The following is a 23,873-nucleotide window of genomic DNA, read 5'->3' on the forward strand; positions in this document are numbered from 1 at the left end:
TATTCAGGCTGTAATCCAATTAACCCATCGCCTTCAGCCCTGTGAGAGGACACTCACTCCTTGACCAACCAGAAATAGTTTATGGAGATGTTGCTAACCTTATACAAAAATACAAATAATGTCCTCTTGCAGGCCGGGATAGACAGATGTTTGGTGTCTCAGGGAATTAAGGGATACGAGGGAGCGGGTGGGAAATTGGAGTTGAAGCCCAAGACCAGCCATGATTGTACTAAATGGGCCGTGTGGTCCTAGTTCTTGTATCTCGATACTTTTACATGCTGTGGTTCCTTATCTGGTAGAGAAAGACATATCCACTTTCCATTCTCACATGAGCAGTCTTTCGCAGGTTTTGTCCGTTTTTGCTGAGAGCAAGCTCCCCGAATCCCTCTATCTCGGCATCTTTCCTATACTGTGCCCTTTTTCGAAGTTTTCTCACTAAACTATCCTCCAAAGAAGGGTATCTAGAAATCAAGCGTTAGTAAACTACAGGGTTAGACGTTGGTTTCTAATAATGTTAGATTTTAACAATTAATTAATATTCTGGTTAGTAACTTAATAATCTTACACCAAGCTTGGGGATCTGATACCCTGTCTTCATAAAACTGTTTTCCAACTGAGCAGTGTTGTAATTCAAGGAGGGTTACCAAGTTCCTCACCAGCTGAGTTAGAAACCCAAGGCAGGGAGCCGATCAATCGGAAATCGCACCGTGGCACAGATTGTTTTGTATACGTGTCGCTTAACCCTTTATCCAGTAGAACTATGGAGGTTAATGACTTGAGGTTGAAGATGGCAGAATCCTAACCCTCTTCTTTCTGTGTCTCAGATTGCTGATTATGGTACAGTTGTAGTGCAGTTACAGAGTGGTCTGAATTTCCCTGCTGTTGAACATGTTTGTGACCAGCTGTACCAGCATGTGTTCGAAGGTAAGTGGGAACTTCACTGATCCTGGCCGAATCCCTCTGCTTCTCCCCTCTTGTGCAGGCAGGGATTAAGTCAGCTTTAATTCTGCCAGTTTCCCTCCCCTGTGAGGTCCAGTGATTCTGCTGCGTTCAGTATTAGGAATTTCATTCCACATGTTGGTGGCACCAGACGTACAGAAATTGAACAGACCATCTTGGTCCAATCAAATATCCCCAACTATCTAAAACTTCTCTAATAACCCTCAATTGCTTCCTTCCTTAAAAAAGCACTTTCCAGCTCCTTGTTGAATTTGCCAGTATTAATAGCTAAATGTTTGCTTCCCTAGTTAAGCAGAACCTACACCACACCCCACCTCAGTTGCCTGTTCCCTTTCCTTAGTGGGACCCTCCCTGTTTACGGAAGTGAGTAACTAAATTATTTAGAATCGCTGTACCCCTCCCACACATTTTTTTTCTACAGTGTAAACAAAACATTCCCAGCTCTCTCTCTTTTTAATCGCTCGCATAGTCTGCTTGATCAGCACCCTGTCCCTCACCTTAACGTTCACTCCCTCCACCAACAGTGCAGTAGCAGCAATGTGTACCATCTACAAGATGCACTGCAGCAACTCACCAAGGCTCCTTCGACACCTCATGGGAACACCACCACCTGGAAGTTCCCTCCAAGCCACTCACCATCCTGACTTGGAAATATATCACCGTTCCTTCATTGTCGCTAGGTCAAAATCCTGGAACTCCCACCCTAACAGCACTGTGGGTGTACCTACACCGCAGAGACTGCAGCGGTTCAAGAAGGCAGCTCACCACCACCATCTCGAGGGCAATTAGGGATGGGCAATAAATGCTGGCCCAGCCAGTGATACCTGCAAAACTCAAATGAATTAAAAGGTCACAACCATGTGTACAAATAGTTGTCCAATGTTGATCTGTGTGCAAGAACCATACTGATGTGAGTTCTACATCTCCCTTCAATAGTTCTTTGCTCTAAATGAGGATATAACCAACAGGATGAACAGGAATCTCTCCTATAAAGAATGCAATGCAATATGAGACTCAGAAATAAGGTGGGTGGCTGGGGGTGTAGGATCCACAAGTTGGCAAATGGATTCTTTTTTTCCTTTGGCTTTGCTTCAAGTTAAGTTTCACTCGCCCTGAACTAGTTGGTGAGGAAGAAAACCAAGGTTTTGTATCTAGGACATGTTTCAATACATTGCCCTTGTGATTCACCAGTGTTGTCCAGCGAGGGCTTCAACTGATCAGACCAGGAAGAACTCCAACCTGAGCCTTGGTTGGTGCTGAATTCCAGCCAGAGACATGGTGAGTTCTGGAAATGGCCATTTTCTTCAAAGAAGGCAGAGTGATGCTCATGCGGTCAAATAGCCCACCAACACTCTGCACGAGAGCAACTGGTTCCACAGAACTACATGCTGACTTGGAAATGGAGGGGAGAAATTCAGTAAGAGGCATTAAGATTAATAATCTTGTGGTTTAATGAAGCGTTGCACATTTCCTTCAGCAGCAGTGCCTCCCCGTTCTGTGATACTGGACTGTCTGCATGTCAGCAGCATTGACTACACAACAGTGAACGGCTTAAGGGAGCTGATCCGGACATTTCAACAACAGAACGTGTGCCTACTGTTCTCTCATTTCCAGGTACGTGCTCACTACTGGTGGCCATGTCTTTAGCTGCTAGACTGTGGAAACCCTCCCTAAACCTCTCCACCTCATTCCTCCTTTCTAAGATGGTCCTTATGACCAGCTCTGGGTCACCTGCCCTAACATTTCATGTGGCTTGATGTTGAATTTTATTTGTTTGCTCCTATGAAGCACCTTGGGACATTTCAGTATGTTTACAGGCGCAAGTTGTCGCAATGCCTGGTGACTTTAATTCTCACTGTGAGCTCTGGAAAGTTAAACTTCTATTTTGGGCACCAACATTGCACACAATCCGAGGTATGCTCGATGTAAATTATAACCACTCTTTGCTCAGGTCTCCGACAGTGTGACACAGCCCTGACGTAGCACTGCACTGTCAGAGGTGCAGTGATTGACAGCGTGACACAGATTGACAGCGTGACACAGCCCTGACGTAGCATTTCACTGTCAAGAGGCGCATTGTACATGAATGTAAATGGGATTATGTTGCTGGAGGTGGTGGTGGAAATGTGAAAGCCTTCATTGTCGTAACATCGTGTTCTCAGCTTCAAAGCTTTCTCAGCCAAATAACGATCTCCCTTTTCTCGTTTAGCCTAAGATTCTGTCCATATTGACTTCAGCAGAGATCGAAGGATTTAGACACTTTGACAGTATTGAGACTGCACTCCATCATCTACATGGTAATGGCTTGCTTCATGATTTTTGGGGTTGTCCTGAGCCCCTCTGCCTGTGGTGATGGGCTGGTTTCTATTGAGACTCTTGCAATATGGAGAAACTGGACAAAAGCATGCCCTGCCAGCCCATGTCTACCTTTTATTCCAGCACATATCTGGCTCATTCAGAGTTTGTCGGTGTGGGGCTGAGGGGGCAACAGGACTTTTATTTTTGTTCCCCCCATTTTTAATATTTGTCAGATTACATAGTCATACATTTTAACCAGTGACAGCCTGAGCTTTAATGAGTAAAATTTTTATATTTGAAAAATGCTTCTTTGACCAGAAAACGTCATTTATATCTTTGTTTAGAAATCCCCCCCCCCCCCCCCTCACCTGCTTCCTCCCACCATGGTGTCTTGGGATAGGAGACGACCATCCCTCTGGTTCAGTGCCTGGATCCTGGACATTTGAGGGTCGGCCTGTGGAGGACCATCAAACCCAATCCTGTCCATGCCTGACATCCCTCTCGATTGCAGTCAGGGGTGGAGATTTATTTACCTCACACTTGGGGCCGTGGACAGAATCTGGGTTCTTTCTAGTCTGCCTTTTTGTACCATGCAGTGTCAGCGCACTCACTTTTGATTCAGAAGGTTGTGGGGCTGACCCTCCAACGAGGGAGTCCTACATTGTCAGGGGTACCCCTCTTTTGGATGAGGAGTTAAATCGAGTCTCTCAGGCAAAAGTTCCTTCGAAGGATAGTGGGGAGTTCCTCCTATTGTCATGGTCAGTATTTATCCCTCAATCAACATTACTTGTTTAAAAAAAATGACCTGCTCACTGCTGTTTGTGGGAGCTTGTTGCACACAAATTGGCTGCCACATTTCCTACACTATAATAGTTACCCTTAATGTATTTCATTTTGTCCTGACATTGTGAAAGGTGGTATACAAGTTTCTTCCTTCCCCTTCCCTTTCCTTGCACATGGTGCAGCATACCTACCCAGCCACTGGGGGGAGCTCCCATCTAAATTTCCTTCCTCTGTGTCCTTCAATGAGCTCTTACCATGTTGTGGGACCGTGTCAAATGGGAAAAATGATGTAAAATTTATTTTACGCTAATTACTTGGGAAAACGGTCAAAGCTTCAGAGAACAGTAAACTGCCAGTCTGGTTAAAGGTTGGATTCTGGTTACAAACTGAAATGTTTTTGTGCTTCTTTTTCTCTCTTCCTCTACCCTCAGGAGATGACTCCACACACGACCTGTACGACGATGAGAAACCTCTACTCAGCAGGAATGAGAGATTTTACAGCTAGCCGGAATGCACTACCTTTTCGCCAAGCAAGTGTTGGCTGCTCCACAAACTGTTCAGTCCCATTAACGATAAGTGCAACACATCGGCGAGTTCTGAGCTGCTTCAGTGGGGGGAAGACCCAACACTGCATCCAGCCCACAGGGAGAGGAGGTCCATGTGTATCACCAGCATTGATAGAACTGACCCTGAATGGTTTGGGACTCCGTTAAAAAGGAATGGGTACATAATCTTTAACCAACCCCACCCCCTCAATCCTGCATCCTGCTCAGCCTCTTCACTCTGACTTATATTTTTCAAATGTTAACCCACTGATTTGTCTGAATCCTTGTGTGTTTTTGTACTGGTATAGTATTTAGCACTAATCACTTTAATTAGTTAATTAATTAAGAGCCTTTGCCCATTGTCTGACAATGAGAGCCATCAGTTCCTTGCTCTGGGTACAGGCTCTAGAGATCAGAGATTTGATGGAAGGGTTTGCCTTTGGGAGGATGGGCGAGTGGTGGAACATTGCAACAAGTAGCCAGTGTCAGATTGGGATAGGAACAGGGACCCATAGATCGGAGATTCCACTCTCTTCAGCTAGAGCAGCTGTAGATGTTAATCCTGGTCAGACAAATCACTTCAGCATAGTGTGTGTTGCTCCAGCCTCTGTCATCTTTCCATACTTGGTAAGAATGCAAGTTTCCTGTGTACTGCAAGATTGCACAGTCTGCACCCATTGCTACTGAGCATGGATTTTGTCATCCATTTTATTCTGATTGTCAAATTGGCAATGACACCTGTCCCAGTGCGCATTTGCACTCCTGCACTTTATTTCGCACATTGATGATTTACCTACACCATTCCCATCCTAGTTTAGCCATTCTGCAGGTTGGTGAGCGGTCAGGGTGCCAGAAATACCAAATCTGACAGTAGCTGAGGAACAAATTGTTGGCCCAAAACATAGTGAGCAAATGAGGGTTCAGTGAAATTACTTGAGGAATTGTCACTCAGGAAAGGTTAGCACAAACATTGGAATTATTAGCCAAGTTCTGAGACAGCTTCAAGATCTTGCAGCAGTGACTGCTTTTTACTAGTTTGTCTAAATCAGAGACTATCAGATCAGCTCAAGGATTCTGCACTGTGTAAATATTTAACTTTGTCCTGAAGGAAATTGTAAAGTTTCACTGATTAGGAGAATTTTAGTTCTGTAATTGTTGACGTATTAACAGTCTAATTGTAAGCCCTTATCCAATCTTAAACCTTGTACACAAGGTGGAAGTTTCTGAAACACTGATCCATTATTTGCACAGGGGCATTAGCAGCAAGCAGGAACTTATCATATCCCACAGTGCTTTTTATTATTGCATGATACGTCTATTAGAAATCATTTACTGAGGAGGATCAGTGTGTAAAGCAGACTCTCTGCCTCAGTCAATCCAATATTTTATTGCAATTGATTCAACTATTTAAAGTACTCCTAGCGTTTCTTGACTTCACGGGATTAAATTACAAGAAGAGATTACACAAACAAGGGCTGTGTTCCCTGGAGTTTGGAAGATTAAAGGATTTGATTTGAGTTAAATTTAAGATATTCGGGGGAATAGACTGGGTCAACTTTGTGCTGGTTGGGGAGTCCAGGATTAGGGGATTATAGTGTAAAAACTAGAGCCAGATGTTTCATGGGTGAAGCTGGGGAAACACTTCTAAACACACATGGTGGTAGAAGATTAGAACTCTTCTGAATGGATTTTGATGCTGGGACAATTGGTGCTAAATCTGAGACTGATAGCTTTCTTATAACCAAAGGTGTATATGGGGCAAAGGGGTGAGCGTACATTATCTCATTGAATGGCGCAACAGCTCCGGGTTAAATAGCTTTTTTGTTCCTATGTTCTGGTGTGCTTGTGATCAGGATGGTGGATGACTGGTAAGTCCTTTTTACATTGAAAGTTTTCTGGTAACTGGGCATTACACAGCAGCAGCTGGTTGTTTTAGAAAAGGTACAAGAAAGCTTGGTTTAACTTTAAGGAATTGGAAGAGGCAGGAGCAGCCTGAGATTCTTTGCTCTGAAGGTGAAGGTACAACTTAATGAAAAGAATCTTGTCCATTTACCAGTCCTCACTGGGGTCTCTTTGTTGGCACATCCTTCTCTTTCAGAAGAGGACCATTTATTTGCTAATTGTAGTTTATATTGGTTTTAAGTCCAGCTTTATCCTCTGTCTTTTAATAAATGACCAATGGCATCAACCAGTAGTTGATGTTGGCTGAGTTTTGTTTCCAAGTGGGATGGGATGACTGGATATGAAAGAACAGCTACTCCTGATTTGGTGCAGCATAAAAAGACCAAGCTCCCACCATTATCCTATAATACAATGTCGCATTGGCTATAATCCGCAGGGACTGAGGCAACATGAAGGAACAGACTAATGTTACATTGCAAGTTTGAAATAGATTTTAGTATGAAGAGCTAGGGAAGGTGTTATTTGTGCGGCTGTGATTTGAGTTGCACAGGGGTGTTTTGTAGTTACCCAAACTGTAACCTGGGACCAAATAAATCTACTGTCACTTTTATAATGAAGCTGGAATGGACAACAATTTGATTCTGCTGACACAATTATACTGTTAAATTCACCATAACCTCTGTTCTTAATTCAAGTATGGTGAGTTTGAATGATCTGCAGTACAAATTTCTTGCCCTACTTTCGATTGCTGTCCATAATTTACATCTGCAGTTACAAGGACAGCGATATTCTCCTTCGTAACAATTGCTTCGAGCCAACCATTGTATCCCATCTGCCTCAATCCATCTCTGGGCTCTTGTGCTCAGAGCCAGTTGGCCAGGATGGAGGGTTCTGTCTCTGTCTTCAAGGTAAGTGTTTGCCCTTGTGATGAGAGTGAAGCCATTTGAAGACCTCGTCCAGTCCTCTACCATCCCAAGCACTAACTTCCAACACGCTGATGTGCTGTTTGGCACAGGCAATGATGTCATCCATCCTGAACAGGCTTTTCATCTCCACAAGGGACATGTAGCAGGAGAGATCACTGAAATTAAAATAAACTTGATTATTCCTATCCATTTAAATATTAACAAGGTGTTGATCCTCACTCAGGAAGCTGTTGTGTTTGTCTTTAACCACACCGTATCTTTCAACCCAAACTGTTTGTTTTGAGCTTCTACCAAATATTTTACTTTTCAGCCTTTTCATCTGTGTGAGGGGTGCTTCACAAAATCAGAGTTCTTACAGCTCAGAAACAGGCCATTCAGCCTAGCTGAGCTACTCCTACTATCCATGAACCTCCTTCCCACCTCTCTACATGGAACCCGTGTAATGCCATCTACTGCACCAGCTGTAAGGTTGAGTAAAGCTCAGGTCAGAGGTAGATTAAAGTTCCCTTTACTCTGCCCAACAATATACCCCTCACTCCAAACCTTGGGGTCACAATCCTTATCGTGACATTTCCATATCCATCGTACTGTGATTCACTGGGACTAACCAGAGTGGAAGCAACTGTGCCCAGAACTATCATGAGAAAGGATGGTTTAAAGGAATCAAACCTGTACTATTCCCTAATGGAGAGAAGGGATGGTCATAAAAGCCCGCTATTCTGGACTCAGACAGGGACTGTGAGTACTACATGTGAGCGCGCACAACCTGAAACAAACTGTGCGGGGTCCATACTTACACCTTGTTGAAGAGAATGAGGATGGAAGTTTGCTGCAGTTGCTCAGCAGTAAGCACAGAGAGGAGCTGAATGCAGGAGGAGGAAACCTGAGTGGGATTGGCAGCGTCGATCATGAACTAGGAGGAAACATTCACCTTTTTAGAGGCAGTGTAAAACTCTAGAATTCATGCATCAACTCCAGGGTGTGCTGGAGCTGTCTTATCTCATTTGGTGACAGGACTGGCCTGATCTCTGCTGTGCCTTGTGGGGAAATGCCCAAGCGCAGGAGAATTGTTTGGGGAATAGGAAATGTGGAGAATGAGCCAACTCAGGCTGCACTGTTGAAGCTGTTATACAGTGGTACTAGCATTCAGCCAGTTCCCAGCCTGCCCTCAGGCAGAGTATGATGAAAGAAACAAATAGCTGCCTCCTTAAAATAAAAGCAATGTTCTGGTTGTTAAAGAAATAGTGCTACGGTGTTGCTGTCACAGTCGAAACCTATCTTAAAACAAAATTAACAGAGTGCAAGAGATTTTTTTATTGTACTGTATCTGCTGGCACTGAAGTAGCTAAACGATGTAAAAGTAAGGCAACAACTTCAGACAAGAATAAACTATTGGTTCATCTTGTCTACACATCTCATCCTGTTGTGTTTTCTGGAAGTTACTTTCAGCTAGCTCATGGCATTCAAATCTGCCAATACTCACTATCACAGCCTCACAGTCTCTGTAATAACTTGGCCAGATAGGTGCCATGCAACCTCCTAGTTCTCGAACGGTGATCCTCTTTTTATTAACCATTATATCGGTTAAGTTAGTTCCCACCTGCAGGCAAAGCAGACTGATTAAAAAAACAATATCAAACACCCACTGGATATGCTGAGATTATGTTCCAAGACGCAGTTGAAAGTGTTAATAATTAACTTCACAGTAACAGTTACATAGAATTTACAACAAACAGACCAGTCAGCCAAATTGGTCCAAGCTGGTGTTCATGCTCCACATGAGCCTCCTGCCACCCTGGTTAAAGTAAAACTATTCACATCTCCTCCTCGTCCTGTTCTCATCTTTATCTAGTTTCAGTGCAGCAGTGCCACCCATCTGAGTTCATCCAGATGGTTACACATTCCACACTCTGGGTTAAATAAGTTTGAAAAGGTTAGAATTTGTTTACACTGACCTGGAACTTGTTGCCTATGCGGGTGGTGGAAGGGGAGATGATTAATGATCTCAAAAACAAAGTGGATGGTCATTTGAGTGAAATAAAGTAGCAAAGCTACAGGGGATGGAATGGGGGCATAGGTTCGATGGGCCAAATGGCCTCCTTCAGTGCTGTCAATGACTATGGTTGGTTGAATGTTAAACTGGGTGAATAAGTTTTAATATTCTCCAGGCCATTTACATTCTCACTGATTCTTTCTAGATTCCTGTTGTAACTTGATCTTTCCTGAATTGATGAGCTCTTTAAGTTCCAGCCCAGCTCTTAGAGCACAGGTATGATGTCACCTAATCGCCTTGTCTTGAATTACCACAACTCTTTATTCTGCTGCAGTTCAACAATGCAAGTGGCTTTTCCAATGGCCCTTTTGCCTGCATTTCCCCATTTAGAACAAGGCAGCATTTGTAATGTATAGATACTAATTGTACTGAGGTGGCCTCCTCTCTGCTCCTGACACAATGGAGATGATCCAGCAGTCTACATGAAAGATAATGGCACTCAGCAGAAGCGACCGTGGTGTTGCTGTAAAGCCACATTGAATAGGGACAGGAAGCTGAGGCTCTGTCTTCATGAGTAAGAATCTCGCAGCCTCAACCAACTATTATTTTACACAATGGACTAATATTTACTGATATGGTACCAGCCCTGGCTAGAAAGCAGTCCATGCCAGTTCATTAAAAAAAGATGAAGAAACTATGGCTGAAGCTGGCTTTCCTTTACAAAGATGAAAGATCTACAGGAAAAAGATCAACATTTAAATTGAGTTATTACCCTCTATATAAGTGACAGCTTGCCTCAGTTGGTAGTGCTCAGAATTGGGTGGTTGTGAGGTATTGGCTTCAGCACAAGCTAAGCTGACATGACTTTCAGAGGTGACGTCTGTCAGACAAGATGTTAAACGTAGGTCCTGTACACTAATCAAACACTCCAGGCTGCCTGCCCCAACAATGGACCTAACCGAAACTTGAAAACAGCTCTGAAGAAGGGTCATATGGACTCGAAACGTTAACTCTGTTTTTCTCTCCACAGAGGTTGTTAGACCTGCTGAGTTTTTCCAGCATTTTCTGTTTTTATTGTTGAAGACCGTTTTACCTCTGCACTGTTGTCAACTGCTATTTCCCCATTAGAATCCTGTGGCTTCTCCGAGTGAGACGGCAAATTTAGTTCCAAGTGTCAGCGCTCTCACTTCTGAGTCAGAGGCTCCACTCTCGGCTCATACTTTGCTGCAGGGGAGTCCCGCAGTCTTTCAGGTGCGACTTTAAACTGAGAGCGCGGGAGTTCTATTTTAATATCTGCCATTTTCCCTCAATCAGCAAAAATCACTAAACCAGACTTTGCGAACATTTAACACATTGCAGTTCGTTCACAAATTTGCTGCTGTTTGCCCCAACATTTACAAGAAGACTGCTTTCAACAGCACTTCACTGGCCATGATGCTCTGGGACATCCTGAATAACATTAGGAAGAGAAGGCCATTCGGCCCCTCTAGTCTGTTTGTTATATATTTCTTCTATGTCATAGCCAGTTTTTTACTGTAGGCTCATCGGTTAGAAACTTATTTTGTGCAAGATCCTCACGGCAAGTCGAAGAATCTTTTGTCCCAATCAACAGTCTTGCCAACACCTAGGATTTTACTCACGTGTCTTGTGATCTGATTGTGCTTCAGGTGGAAAATATAAACACTAAATACAATGTTTAAATTTCCCCAAGAAGTAGAGGTGGATGGGGAAATGAAAATCTATAAATTGCAAAGGTTGGCAAAACTGTGCCAGATTGCGATTGATTCAAGGTGAAAGTGAGTGTTATCCATCATCCGGACACTTGCTTAGGATGTTCTAAGGATTACCACTCGTTATACATAAAGCTTTAATGCAGGTCTTCTACTGAACACATTGAAAAGCCAGTCTGAGCATACCGTGGGCAATGTAGTTGGAGGCTCTCCTAGTTCATCAGTGCTTTCTTTCAAACTCATCTGTGCATTCCAGTCAAGGATCCAAAAAGGGAAAACATTTTTAAAAATGGAATATCAATCTTAAAATCGGATAAATTCACATATCACGTTCTGCAAAATACTGATGTCAGTGATGTACCTAAATATTCAAAGCTTGAAATGACTGGTCCTTCATATAAAGCTGTTGTCACTTATACCACTTATAAGGAGGCTGTAGGTTCTAGTCACTCCAGAGACTTGAACACAAAACTCTAGGCTGACACTCCAGTGCTGTACTGAGGGAGGACTGCATTGTCAGAGGTGCCGTCTTTTGGATGAGACATTAAATCACAACGCACTGTCTGCTCTCTCAGGTGGGGATGAAAGATCCCACTGCACTATTTCAAAGAGTAGCAGGGAAGCTACCTGGTCAATATTTATACTTCAACCAAAGCCGACAACAGATTGTCTGATGCAGTTTGTAAGACTTTGCTGCATACAAGTTGGTTGTCACATCTTACAACCAGTGACTACACTTCAAAAACACTTCATTGGCTGTAAGGTTCTGAAGTTGTGAAAGGTGTTATATAAATGCAAGTCTTTCTTTAGATTTTTATTGATATTGATTTTTTTATTCCTCCTGCAGCCTCTGGTGAGTATAGTTCTCCTCTTTAGTTTTCCATGCCATCTTCCATTGCTTCCAGCAGGTGACCTCCTCATGGCCCTCCATCAATGGACAAGTATTAAGACACATGAATGCAACCAGGGGAGAAAGAAACCCTTCATTTCTAACTATGAGAAGAAACAACACTGTTCCTCCTCAGCTTTCAGAGGTGTTAACCCGAGACCCCATCGGCTCTTTCAGGTGCCTGTGAAAGATCCCATTGCACTATTTTGTAGAGCAGGGAGATTATCCCCAGTGTTCTGGCCAATATTTATCCCTCAATCAACTTCACAAAAACAGATCATCAGGTCATTACAGTGTTGCTGTTTGTGGGACCCTGCTTTGCACAAAGGAGCTGCCCTGTTTCCTACATTTCGACAGCGACTACACTTGACCTCATTGGCTGTAAAGTGCTTTGGGGCATCCTAAGAATGTGCAAGGTGCTATAGAAATACAAAGTCTTTCTTTGTATGCTGTTACTTAAATGCTACTTTACATTTTATTATAGAGCTGTAATAATCTACATACAACTAAACAATTCAGTGGAGTTTGTTCGACATTTTTGGGTCATATTTATGAAGCAGATCTTTGCTTAGTGGCTCCTATAGTCCAGCAGATTTATCCTGTAAGTAGCTGAGTCAGGAGGGTCCTGGCTCAATCTCTAGTCTGTGTTGAGTTAGCCAATGCCAGGGCTGCAGTAGAAATTCTAAAAAACATACAAGTTTTAAAAGTATAAAATCTGATTAAGTGCAAAAAGCTGTTATAACAGAGAATGTCATGCATTACTTTCATCATTGTAACACTTAGCAGTGACACAAATAAATTATATCAATTATAGTGCACACTTTAAAACAACACCTTGCAACCAGAAGAGAAACATATAAAATTGGTCTGGTAAATGCTATTTAAAAACCACTCTCAATGCTATTTAAGATCACAGTCAGAATGAACCATATTTAAACATTCACACAGAGATTGTCTGGTATTTCAGAATCACACACAATGTGTCTTGTATTTGGAAGTTATTCACTCTTTGTGCTGTTTGAAGGATATTGTATAGTCTCTAGCTGTTTAAAGGATATTGTACAGTCTGTTTAAAGGATATTGTACAATCTCTGTTTAAAGGATATTGTACAGTCTCTAACTGTTTAAAGGATATTGTACAGTCTCTAGCTGTTTAAAGGATATTGTACAGTCTCTAACTGTTTAAAGGATATTGTACAGCCTCTAGCTGTTTAAAGGATATTGTACAGCCTCTAGCTGTTTAAAGGATATTGTACGGTCTCTAGCTGTTTAAAGGATATTGTACAGCCTCTAACTGTTTAAAGGATATTGTACAGCCTCTAACTGTTTAAAGGATATTGTACAGCCTCTTGAGCAGCAGAGTTTTGCCGACCCCAGTGACTCCCAGGAGGAGACACATGGCCCCGGGGAGAGGCTTTAGCTGATCGATCCAGGGAGGAAGAATGAGTAATAAAGTCTGGTGTAAGATGCTCGTCAATTATTCCAAAGGAAATAAATAAGAAAATATTGTCTTTAAAATAAAACTGTGTTAAATCCAACTCGAATAAAGAGGCCGCAGCTTCTCAGATGGTTACTTGGCAACGCTAGAGTCGCTTCCCTGTGACGTTATAACAGTGCGTCACACCTTTCGCCTGGAATCTTTTTAAATAATAATTATAAATGTCCACCTACCACTCTCGCTGGACACATTAAACTGGCCCCGACTCTATCCCTCGTCAACATTTTATTTTTTCGATACGGATCTTAATCATGCGCCGGGTCTTTGTGACGTCGTGAAGGGTGCGACCGACCCGCGGAGGCAGCTCCTTGTGACGTCAGAAACCAGCGACGCCGGCCCTGTTTAGGACCCCGGGGAGTCAGCAGCAGGTTAGGCGGCTCCGGAGCTGCCGGGATTCAGAAGAAAAGCGACCGACAGCCGGAGAGGATGGGGAAAGGCAGCGGCCCCTTCGAGAGGCTTCTCGGTGAGAGGCGGGAGCTTCCTCCTCTCTCTAAAGCCCCCTCCTCCCCCCCCATTGTTGTTTCATGGGAGCCGGGCCTGCTCTCCGGCCGCCATTTCAGAAACCGAGGCCGAGACCTGGGACTGGAGTCGGGGCCGAGGCCCGGGGTGGGGACGGGGCCCGGGGTTCGAGGTGGGGACGGGGACCCGGGCAGCCGCTGGTGGAGCCTCGCTGGGTTGAGCGTCTGCTCAGAGCCCCAAAGGGTTATTTACTGCGTGAGATTTAATCAAATGGTTGGAACCACTTTTGAGTTCTTGTTGTATAATCACCCAGTCTCCGTGTGTCTCCACAGCGCCCGGTTTATAACCACCCGCTAAACCTTTCTAATGGTCAGGACTACAGCCCTGTGCAACTGTCTGTATCTTACAGTGAGGAGGCCTGACATCTCTGGGGTGTGGGTCTCACTCACTCACTAACTCACTCACTCACTCACACTCTCTCTCTCTCTCTCTCTCTCTCTCTCACACTCACTCACTCTCTCTTTCTCTCACTCACTCTCACTCACACACACACACTCACTCTCACACTCACTCACTCTCACACTCACTCTCTCTCACACACTCTCTCACACTCACTCTCTCTCTCACACTCTCTCTCTCACACTCACTCTCTCTCACACTCACTCTCTCTCACACTCACACTCTCTCTCACACTCTCTCTCACACTCACTCTCTCTCACACTCACTCTCTCTCACACTCACTCTCTCTCACACTCACTCTCTCTCACACTCACTCTCTCTCACACTCACTCTCTCTCACACTCACTCTCTCTCACACTCACTCTCTCTCACACTCACTCTCTCTCACACTCACTCTCTCTCACACTCACTCTTTCTCACACTCACTCTCTCTCACACTCACTCTCTCTCACACTCACTCTCTCTCACACTCACTCTCTCTCACACTCACTCTCTCTCACACTCACTCTCTCTCACACTCACACTCTCTCACACTCACTCTCTCACACTCACACTCTCTCACACTCACACTCTCTCACACTCACACTCTCTCACACTCACACTCTCTCACACTCACACTCTCTCACACTCTCACTCTCACTCTCTCTCACACTCACTCTCTCACTCACTCACTCTCTCTTTCTCTCACTCACTCACACACTCTCTCACACTCACACTCTCACTCTCTCTCTCACTCACACACTCTCAGTCACTCACTCACTCTCTCTCACACTCTCTCTCACTCACTCTGAGGCTGTTCTGATAAAAGAAACTAAATCGAGATAAATCTGAAGCAAGAGCAGTGAATGCTGGAATCACTCGGGTCTTGCAGATCTCTGGAAAGGGCTGACGTTCACATTTTGTGTGTGTGTGTGGAGCCTTAAACAAAAACATTTGTTTATGATCTTGCCCATATTGGGTGGGGGGGGGGGGGTGGTGGTAAACTGATTTGGAGAGGTGGGGGGGCGAGTGACAATTGGGGTGATCCCTGTAACAGGATATGTTGGGAATGGGCAGTATAGGGTGAGAGGAGTTATCCAGACGATGGCGGAGATCTGGAGCTCTGCCTGGAAGTGAGGAAGAGGCATAAACTGTCGTAACATTTTTTTAAAAAGTACTTTGCTGTAAACTTGAAGCACCATAACCTACAGGGTTACAGGCCAAGAGCTGGAAAGTGGGATTAGGCTGGATAGCTCGTTTACAGCTGACACTGACATGTTGGAGTGAATGGGATACATCTTCCATGTTTTGTTTGGACTGATGTTTAAAGCTATATGTGTAGAGCATACAGACTGATCTCTGTTATTGCTTGACAAATCTGTGCTAATCTCTCCTTTCACTTGCCCACTCTAAAGAACTTCTCTTGTTAAGTAATTGCCTTTTGTGTTTAATGGGGGAAGAGCTGTCTGTCGCTTTTGTCAGCGATGCCCTGTACGATTATGTTATTTCAAGAATTCCTGGGACCTAGCACACCAAAACCATTCAGGTTCAGTGCACAAACCAAGGGATAGATTGAGCGTAATTACAGAAGACTGGTTTATATCCCCTGAAGTGTGGGAGGTTAAGGGATGATTTAATTTAGGATTTTGAAAGGAATTGATGGAAGCTTTTTCTGCTTGTAGGGGAGTGTAGGGCATAATCATAAAATGGAACCTTATAATGTTTACAGCAATTATTCCATGTTTGTATCAATAACAAAGCAAATTCCTATCACAATAGACCAGGCTTAAATGGTGTCCATATGTAGCTAGAATCCCTGGGCATGAACTCCATAGGCCCGTGTATTAATCTGCCCCCATTTTTCTCATTTATATTGCGGATTTGTTGTCCAGGTAACTAAGAAACCATCCTGTCCTGACCCTGTCTTTAGATTCCCTGTATAAGAAATGAATTAGGGGCAGATTGCAGATCAGCCCATTTCATTGGATGTTGGGAGAGAATCAAGAGGCCAAATAACCTCCTCCTGTCCCTATGTACCTGTGCTTTTTTTAAATTCATTTACAGGAGGTGGGCTTTGCTGGCTAGGGCAGCATTTATTGCCCAACCCTAATTGCCCTTGAGAAGGTGGTGGTGAGCGGCCTTCTTGAACCGCTGCAGTCCACATGGTGTGTGAACACCCACAGTGCTGTTAGGGAGGGAGTTCCATGATTTTGACACAGTGACAGCGAAGGTTTATGCATTCAGAACCTCATCTTTTGTGTGGCTGTCATTGGCAATATTCTGTCCATCCTCTGGTATTGTGGCTTTGTGTAAGGAAGCTCTGTCCCTTGTGCCTGCTGTAAATGATTTCTTGTTTTGGGAAGATTTTGAACCAATGCTGTGCCTCCAGCCAGGGGGAGAGTTAATCTGCTATTGACTCTCCCTTTAGTCAGAGGCTGTTAGTTACTCTCTTGGCTGCTTATTGTAGCTGTAAGTGAGACTGGAAACAAACCAGCAGCTAACCTGACTAGACTGAACATATTAACCAGCAAGTTAAAGAAATTCCGCCTCCACTTGAACTAGATGGATTTTAACTGGCTAGGTTCAATTAGAAAGGTAGTAACTTTTATTGTCAAATTAAATTTATACGCTTAAAAGATTTATGGTTTTTAAAAATGGTGTAGCAATTGGAATACTTTTGAATTTCTATTTATAAATGTGAAATGGTTTAGGGTTTTTTTTGAAGATTTATTTTCTTGCGGAGCTGTTTTGCTTTTTTGTTTTGCTTCTTTCGCTCTGATACTGGAAGTGTAATTAATGATGTTTGTCTTACCGGGGGGTGAGGTTAATGCTTCATGTACGTTGCCTTTGTGTTTTTCTTCCTGTAAGTGTAATCAGGAGGAAGGCAATGTACAATCATGCAGCAGAAAATGAGAACCGTGAACCTTTCCCAGCTGTAATTTCGGAAGAGTAACTGATCCATATGACAACACTCGCTGAGAAATGGGGGACACTGAATCTTGCTGCTACTGCTTCATAGATGTTTCCTTAATCTATTCCAACAGTGACTCATGAGAAAAGCTGTCTACATGTCATAGTGCGAGGAACACTTAGTTTATCCTTATTTGTGTGTTTAATTTTCTTCCTTTTCTCCCTAAACAGACAAAGCAACCAGCCAGTTACTTCTCGAAACTGATTGGGAATCCATCCTGCAGATCTGTGACCTGATTCGACAGGGAGATGCCCAGTAGGTGTTCAGGTAGAGAGGTGGAGACAGACTGTGTGTTGTAAAGAAGAGTGTTTTAGCTCGGATGGCGAGTGCAGTGTCATTGCCTGAAGATTATTATTTGTTTATATGCTCACTGATTCTCTCTAAAAAGAGAGAAGGCCTGTTAGCTGAGGGAGAGGGACTCTTTGAATACGTTCTGTCATTAGCAGATGTAACGTAAAAGCAAGAAACAGAAGAGGAGGAGGCCTACAGCCCCTTGAACCTGCTCCGCCATTCTAGAAATCATGGCTGATCTATTATCTCAACTTCTCTTACTCTATCCCTTTATTCTAACAGTCTGTTGATCTCAGTCTTGAATATATTCATTGACTGAGCTCCACAGCTGTCTGGGGCAGTGAATTCCAAAGGGTTCACAACCCTTATCTCAGGGCTACAACCCCCAGTTGTAGAGTGTCCAGTCAGGGGTAACAGCCTCTTGGCATCTAACTGTTAACATCGAGCTTTGATTTCAGTGTGTATCTTGTATTCCCAGTGACTGTGAGGAATTGCGTTCTGACCTTTGGAAAGTTAGATTTGTTCAGTCATTCTGATTCATAAGGGGGAAAGTCATGATTTTATTTTTAACATTGCTGCAGCTCATAAAATTGCTTTGACTGCTGCCCTGTCTCCATTGCTTGAAACTTTAATCCTCTTAACTCGTGTGCTTTGAAAACTGGTCGCCAATGTTTCCTGAAGCAGCATGCTTGGCTCGGCAATCACGTGAGACCCTTGCTCGTGACTTGTATTCCACCAGCAAGAGGCAGGCGTATACCAGGTCAGGAGGTCAAAGCTTCGGAGCCGAAGGTTCTCAAGATTGATTTGGATGAACGTATCCGTTTGGACTACGTTCTTCTAGAAGACCAATCCCGCTGCCTTCCCATTGCAGCTTCTGGCGCACAATCCCATTCCTGACACCTGCTTCAGCTAGCCAGCTCGCCATTGTAGAAAGATGTCTATTGGTCCTACACATTCCCTTCACAACTATTGAGAGTTGGAAGGCATCGGCGGTTACAGCATTGTCGAATAGGGGAGGGCAGGACAAGCCAAGTAACCGCAGTTGAGTGGGCAGTGGGTGTTGCTCAAATCACTTAACAGTACTCTTGGAAAAAGTTGCACAGTTGTGTGTAACGGAGTTAGTCTGAGGTGGCAGAGCAGGATCAAAGCATTTTGAGGAGGTCCTCGATTAAGTTTTGTAGAGGACGTTGCTTGTTAACATTGGAAGGACACTCGTGGCATAGACAAGAAACTAAGGGAATAGGAAACTGGGAGGCAGAGAACTGGGATAAAGCAGTGCTCACAACCAGCAGGACTGAAAGGAAACTGGCTGATCATTCCATCTTTAATGCTGTTTCTGGGACATGCAACGACTGCCACTTTTCCTGCATAACAAGCTTGTTGGTTGTACATGAAATCCTCTGGAATATTTCTGAGGTGTGTTGAGGTGCTGTACAAATACAGACTTGTCTTTTTACCATCAAAAAGTTAGTGGGATGCTGGGCTTCATCGTAAGTATGTTTTTTTATTCATTCATGGGATGTGAGCATCGCTGGCAAGGCTAACATTTAATCATCCCTAATTGCCCCTTGAGAAGGTGATGGTGAGCTGCCTTCTTGAACTGCTGCACTCCATGTGGTGTAGGTACACCCACAGTGCTGTTGGGGAGAGAGTTCCAGGATTTTGACCGAGCGACAGTGAAGGAATGGCAATATATTTCCAAGTCAGGATGGTGAGTGGCTTGGAGGGGAACTTCCAGGTGGTGGTGTCCCCATGTATCTGCTGCCTTGCCCTTCGAGATGGTAGAGGTTGTGGGTTTGGAAGTTACTGCTTGAGGAGCCTTGGTAAGTTGCTGCAGTACATCTTATACATGGTACACACTGCTGCCACTGTGCTTGAGTGGTAGATGGGGTTCTTTAAAGCGGGTTGCTTTGTCCTGCATGGTGTTGAGTTTCTTGAGTGTTACTGGAACTGCACTCATCGAGGCAAGTGGGGAATATTCCATCACACTCCTGACTTGTGCCTTGTAGATGATGAACAGGCTTTGGGGAGTCAAGAGGCGAGCTACTCTCTACAGAGTTCCCAGCCTCTGACTTGCTCTCTCAGCCACAGTATTTATCTAGCTGGTCCAGTTCAGTTTCTGGTCAATGGTAACCCCCCCCAAGGATGATAGTGGGGGATTCAGTGATGGTAATGCTATTGAGTGTTAAGATGCTATGATTAAACTTTATTTTCGTGGAGATGTCATTGCCTGGCGCTTGTATAGCACGAATGTTACCTGCCACTTGTTAGTCCAAACCTGGATATGGTCCAGGTCTTGCTGCATTATATATGGACTGCTTCAGTATCTGAGGAGTCATGAATGGTGCTGAACATTGTGCAATCATCAATGAACATGCCCATTTCTTGCCTTATGTTGGTGGGAAGGTCATTGATGAAGAAGCTGAAGATGGTTGGGCCCAGGACACTACCCTGAGGAACTCCTGCAGTGATGTCCAGGAACTGAGATGACTGACCTCCAACAACCACAACCATCTTCCTTTGTGCTAGGTATGACTTCAAACAGCAGAGAGTTTTCCCCCTGATTCCCATTGACTCCAGTTTTGCTAGGGCTCCTTGATGCCACACTCAGTCAAATGCTGCCATGCTGTCAATATTGCCTCACCTCTTGGATTCTGCTCTTTTGACCATGTTTGGACCAAGGTCAGGGGCTGAGTGACCCTGGTGGAACCAGAGCTGAGAATTGGTGAGCAGGTTATTGCCTGTTGATGGTACTATTGACGACACCTTCAATCACTTTGCTGATGTTTGAGAATGGACTGATGGGATGGATTGAGTTTGTCCTGGTGGATTTATGGACAGGACATACTTGAGCAATATTCCACATTGCCTGATAGATACCAGTGTTGTAGCTGCACTCGAACAGCTTGGCTTGGGGCATGGCTAGCTCTGAGCCCATGTCTTCAGCACTATTGCTGATTTTAAAATATATAAAAGTGAGGAAGTGCTGCTGAAGTTGAACAGTGTGCTGGCCTGACCACACTTTCAATTTTGGCAGTCCCATCTTAGAAAGGAGTTTAGCACAGATGTGAGGTGAAGTCATTTCGCTACAAAGACTGATCAGATAAAGGGAAAATGAGGTGGTTATAGTGAGAAATCCAGAACAATTTGACATAATCAACTTAAGCCTTTTAAAAATAAATCTGTATGCCTAGTGGACTGTGAAAATGAGTATCTATAACCTCACAGCAGTGCTCAATCAGCTGAGGCATTTAATAAGGGAGTAGATGTTCACTTGAGAAGTAAGTTTTAAGGTATGTGCAGAACGGTGAGATGTCGAGATTAAGATAATAGAACAGCCATGACTAATAAAATGAAGTAGAGTTGCTGGGCTGAGCGTCCTCCCCCCGTTGCTATGAAACCCTGACCCTGTATGCTCTGGTATAACTGCTTCACTCTTTGTTTCATTAAGTACCTTTCCAAGGGCTATTCCAAGGTGTTTGGTCTCAGCTGAAGAGCCTAGTTTATAAACACTTCAGACAGGATTTAAAATAATTCCAAATCTCGGGCATGTGAAGTGAAACTTTTTAAATGGGTCAGGTTAAAGTGAAATTTCCTATATTTTAAAAAGAAAACCTCTCTCTATATGTTTCTCCCCCACCCGTCATTTTAAAATCCAGGATTAGTGTAAAGCCGCAAGACAATGCTGTATCATTGTAAGAAAACATTGTAGCTGGAATGTAAAAGTGCCGTGCTGTCAGTCATGTGGACTGCACACATTAGTCATGACCACACCTTCCTATGCTAAAACCACGTCATTGTTTGATGGATGGGAGATATCTGTGCAACAGCCTAGAAGGAGGACAGTGGAGCAGCAATGATCCGTGGTGTCTGATTTTTCTTTCTCTGCCAGAATGTTTCTGTAAAGTGGCAAGAGATTCGAGAGAGAATCCAAGGCAGTGACTTGCATTTAGATAGTGCCTTTAACATAGATGCCCCAAGGTGTTACCCAGGGGTATTATCAGGTGTAATTTGACAGAGCCAGATTGGGAAAGGTGAGGTAGGTTTTGGGGATCACCTTCAAGGAGAGAGAAAGGGAGATGGGATTTAGGGAGGGAATCCCTGAACTTGGGGCTTAGACAACCAAAGCATGGTCCCTGCTGGTTGAGTGAAGGAAATCAGGGAAAACATGAGTCAGGGTTCTCCAGGAGTGTGTGAAGGCCTGGTTTTTGAGATTCAATTTTATGTTTGAATGAATTATATTTTATGTTGTCTTACAGTAAATGTTTGCATTCTGTTTACTGAGGGTGTGCAGTGATGACTGATATGAGGGCTGTTGTTGATGCTTGTTCTCACCCTGCTATCTCTTCCTGAGGAGGGAAGGTAAAAGGTGAATTGGGTGGAGATGGGGGTGCGTGGCAGGGGAATCTCTAGACAATCCATTGATGCCTTGTCCCATTTCTCCCAAGTATTGAGGAGCTGATCCCAGCTCTGTTGTTGGTTAGAGACTGAGACAATACACTGCCCCACAGGATGAGAAGCAAAAAAAAAAACAAACAGCCCAGGGTCAGCACTTGTGCTATTTTCTAGTGCCTCTCAGTAGCCTGTATAACAGAGAGGTTATTTTGAGCTGGACGTAGATCACCTGCCCTCTCTTGGGGGTCAACTCCAGAGTAGAGGAGGGGCCTTTCACAAGGCAAATCTTCACCCTTCCCCTGGCAGTCACCTGAGACGATTGTGACTTTTATAAATCATCAAAGGGGTGTTTCAGGTCGTGATCTTGTTTTAACTGAAGGTTGTTTTTTTTTTGTACAGAGCTAAATATGCAGTTGGTGCCATCAAGAAGAAGCTGAATGATAAAAATCCCCATGTGGTTCTTTACACTCTGGAGGTGAGCTTTCCCCATTACAGCACTGAGCTTTCCCCATTACAGCACTGAGCTTTCCCCATTACAGCACTGAGCTTTCCCCATTACAGCACTGAGCTTTCCCCATTACAGCACTGAGCTTTCCCCATTACAGCACTGAGCTTTCCCCATTACAGCACTGAGTTTTCCCCATTACAGCACTGAGTTTTCCCCATTACAGCAGTGAGCTTTCCCCATTACAGCAGTGAGCTTTCCCCATTACAGCAGTGAGCTTTCCCCATTACAGCAGTGAGCTTTCCCCATTACAGCAGTGAGCTTTCCCCATTACAGCAGTGAGCTTTCCCCACTACAGCAGTGAGCTTTCCCCACTACAGCAGTGAGCTTTCCCCACTACAGCAGTGAGCTTTCCCCACTACAGCAGTGAGCTTTCCCCGCTACGGCTCTGAGCTTTCCCCGCTACGGCTCTGAGCTTTCCCCGCTACGGCTCTGAGCTTTCCCCGCTACGGCTCTGAGCTTTCCCCGCTACGGCTCTGAGCTTTCCCCGCTACGGCTCTGAGCTTTCCCCGCTACGGCTCTGAGCTTTCCCCGCTACGGCTCTGAGCTTTCCCCGCTACGGCGCTGAGCTTTCCCCGCTACGGCGCTGAGCTTTCCCCGCTACGGCGCTGAGCTTTCCCCGCTACGGCGCTGAGCTTTCCCCGCTACGGCGCTGAGCTTTCCCCGCTACGGCGCTGAGCTTTCCCCGCTACGGCGCTGAGCTTTCCCCGCTACGGCGCTGAGCTTTCCCCGCTACGGCGCTGAGCTTTCCCCACTACGGCGCTGAGCTTTCCCCACTACGGCGCTGAGCTTTCCCCACTACAGCGCTGAGCTTACTCACAAGGTTTATATGCTGGGAGCCCCATGTGGGTCTGACATGCTGAGCCATTAGTTGTCTTTGGCTGGTACTTGCCCTCTAGGGGCTGTCTATGGACAACCTATGGCAATATAATTTACTAGTTGTAATGGATTATTTTGCAGGGTGGTCTTGGAGCTTTACCAGGCTCAAATGGCCAGTCTGTTTTGCCGGAACTCTGTATTTTCATATTTGTTGCTTGATTCTCCTTCAGGTTTTGGAATCTGTGGTGAAGAACTGTGGCCAGACTGTTCACGATGAAGTTGCTAATAAACAAACAATGGAGGAGCTCAAAGAGCTATTTAAGGTAACTTGTGCAACTATTTGCACCAGTTTTGAAACAGACTATTTTTGGTATGTGTTAGAGTTCAGGGCTTCCCCCCCTGCCGATGTCTCAGTTGGTAAAGTGCTCTGATTATTATAGCGGTGGACTGTGCAGGTGCAATTCCTAGTCT

At 44.4% G+C, this 23,873-nt stretch overlaps 3 protein-coding genes across 8 annotated transcripts in view; 2 read left to right on the forward strand and 1 right to left on the reverse strand.

Moving 5' to 3' along the window:
• The window catches only part of slc26a11 (solute carrier family 26 member 11), a 26,267-nt gene extending 19,162 nt beyond the window's left edge, over positions 1-7,105 (forward strand). For 2 of the 3 annotated variants that reach the window (XM_041217317.1, XM_041217318.1), the window contains exons 14-17: positions 825-924; positions 2,438-2,574; positions 3,170-3,257; positions 4,473-7,105. In XM_041217317.1, coding sequence (XP_041073251.1) covers positions 825-924; positions 2,438-2,574; positions 3,170-3,257; positions 4,473-4,546 — 399 coding nt within the window. In that variant the 3' untranslated portion in view covers positions 4,547-7,105. The remainder of the gene's footprint in view (positions 1-824; positions 925-2,437; positions 2,575-3,169; positions 3,258-4,472) is intronic. The other variant, XM_041217319.1, reaches the window with a different exon arrangement.
• On the reverse strand, positions 5,955-13,809 carry arl16 (ADP-ribosylation factor-like 16). The gene is made up of 6 exons (XM_041217320.1): positions 13,698-13,809; positions 13,365-13,446; positions 11,324-11,382; positions 8,898-9,014; positions 8,212-8,327; positions 5,955-7,569 (listed from the first exon to the last, which is right to left on the reverse strand). Exons 1-6 carry the CDS (start codon positions 13,746-13,748, stop codon positions 7,392-7,394), a joined length of 603 nt encoding a protein of 200 aa, XP_041073254.1. The 5' UTR covers positions 13,749-13,809; the 3' UTR covers positions 5,955-7,391.
• A 51-nt stretch (positions 13,810-13,860) lies between these two features.
• Positions 13,861-23,873, forward strand: part of hgs (hepatocyte growth factor-regulated tyrosine kinase substrate) — a 33,942-nt gene continuing 23,929 nt past the window's right edge. For 3 of the 4 annotated variants that reach the window (XM_041217313.1, XM_041217315.1, XM_041217314.1), the window contains exons 1-4: positions 13,861-13,987; positions 17,563-17,647; positions 22,478-22,553; positions 23,633-23,725. In XM_041217313.1, coding sequence (XP_041073247.1) covers positions 13,951-13,987; positions 17,563-17,647; positions 22,478-22,553; positions 23,633-23,725 — 291 coding nt within the window. In that variant the 5' untranslated portion in view covers positions 13,861-13,950. Of the gene's footprint in view, positions 13,988-17,562; positions 17,660-22,477; positions 22,554-23,632; positions 23,726-23,873 lie in introns of all 4 variants that reach the window. The other variant, XM_041217316.1, reaches the window with a different exon arrangement.

The sequence above is a fragment of the Carcharodon carcharias genome, chromosome 22, assembly GCF_017639515.1.
Source record: "Carcharodon carcharias isolate sCarCar2 chromosome 22, sCarCar2.pri, whole genome shotgun sequence".
Taxonomy (NCBI): Eukaryota; Metazoa; Chordata; class Chondrichthyes; order Lamniformes; family Lamnidae; genus Carcharodon; species Carcharodon carcharias.

What these genes read in the sequence shown, in the direction of transcription:
- arl16 (XM_041217320.1), bottom strand. Translation starts at nt 13,748, where the DNA reads ATGTTGACGAGGGATAGAGTCGGGGCCAGTTTAATGTGTCCAGCGAGA. An exon ending in GCTGCTCAAGAGGCTGTACA is followed by an intron (nt 11,383 to 13,364) that starts ATATCCTTTAAA and finishes ACTGGAATGCAC; the next exon opens with AGATGAGTTTGAAAGAAAGC. An exon ending in CTCCAACTACATTGCCCACG is followed by an intron (nt 9,015 to 11,323) that starts GTATGCTCAGAC and finishes CTTTGCCTGCAG; the next exon opens with GTGGGAACTAACTTAACCGA.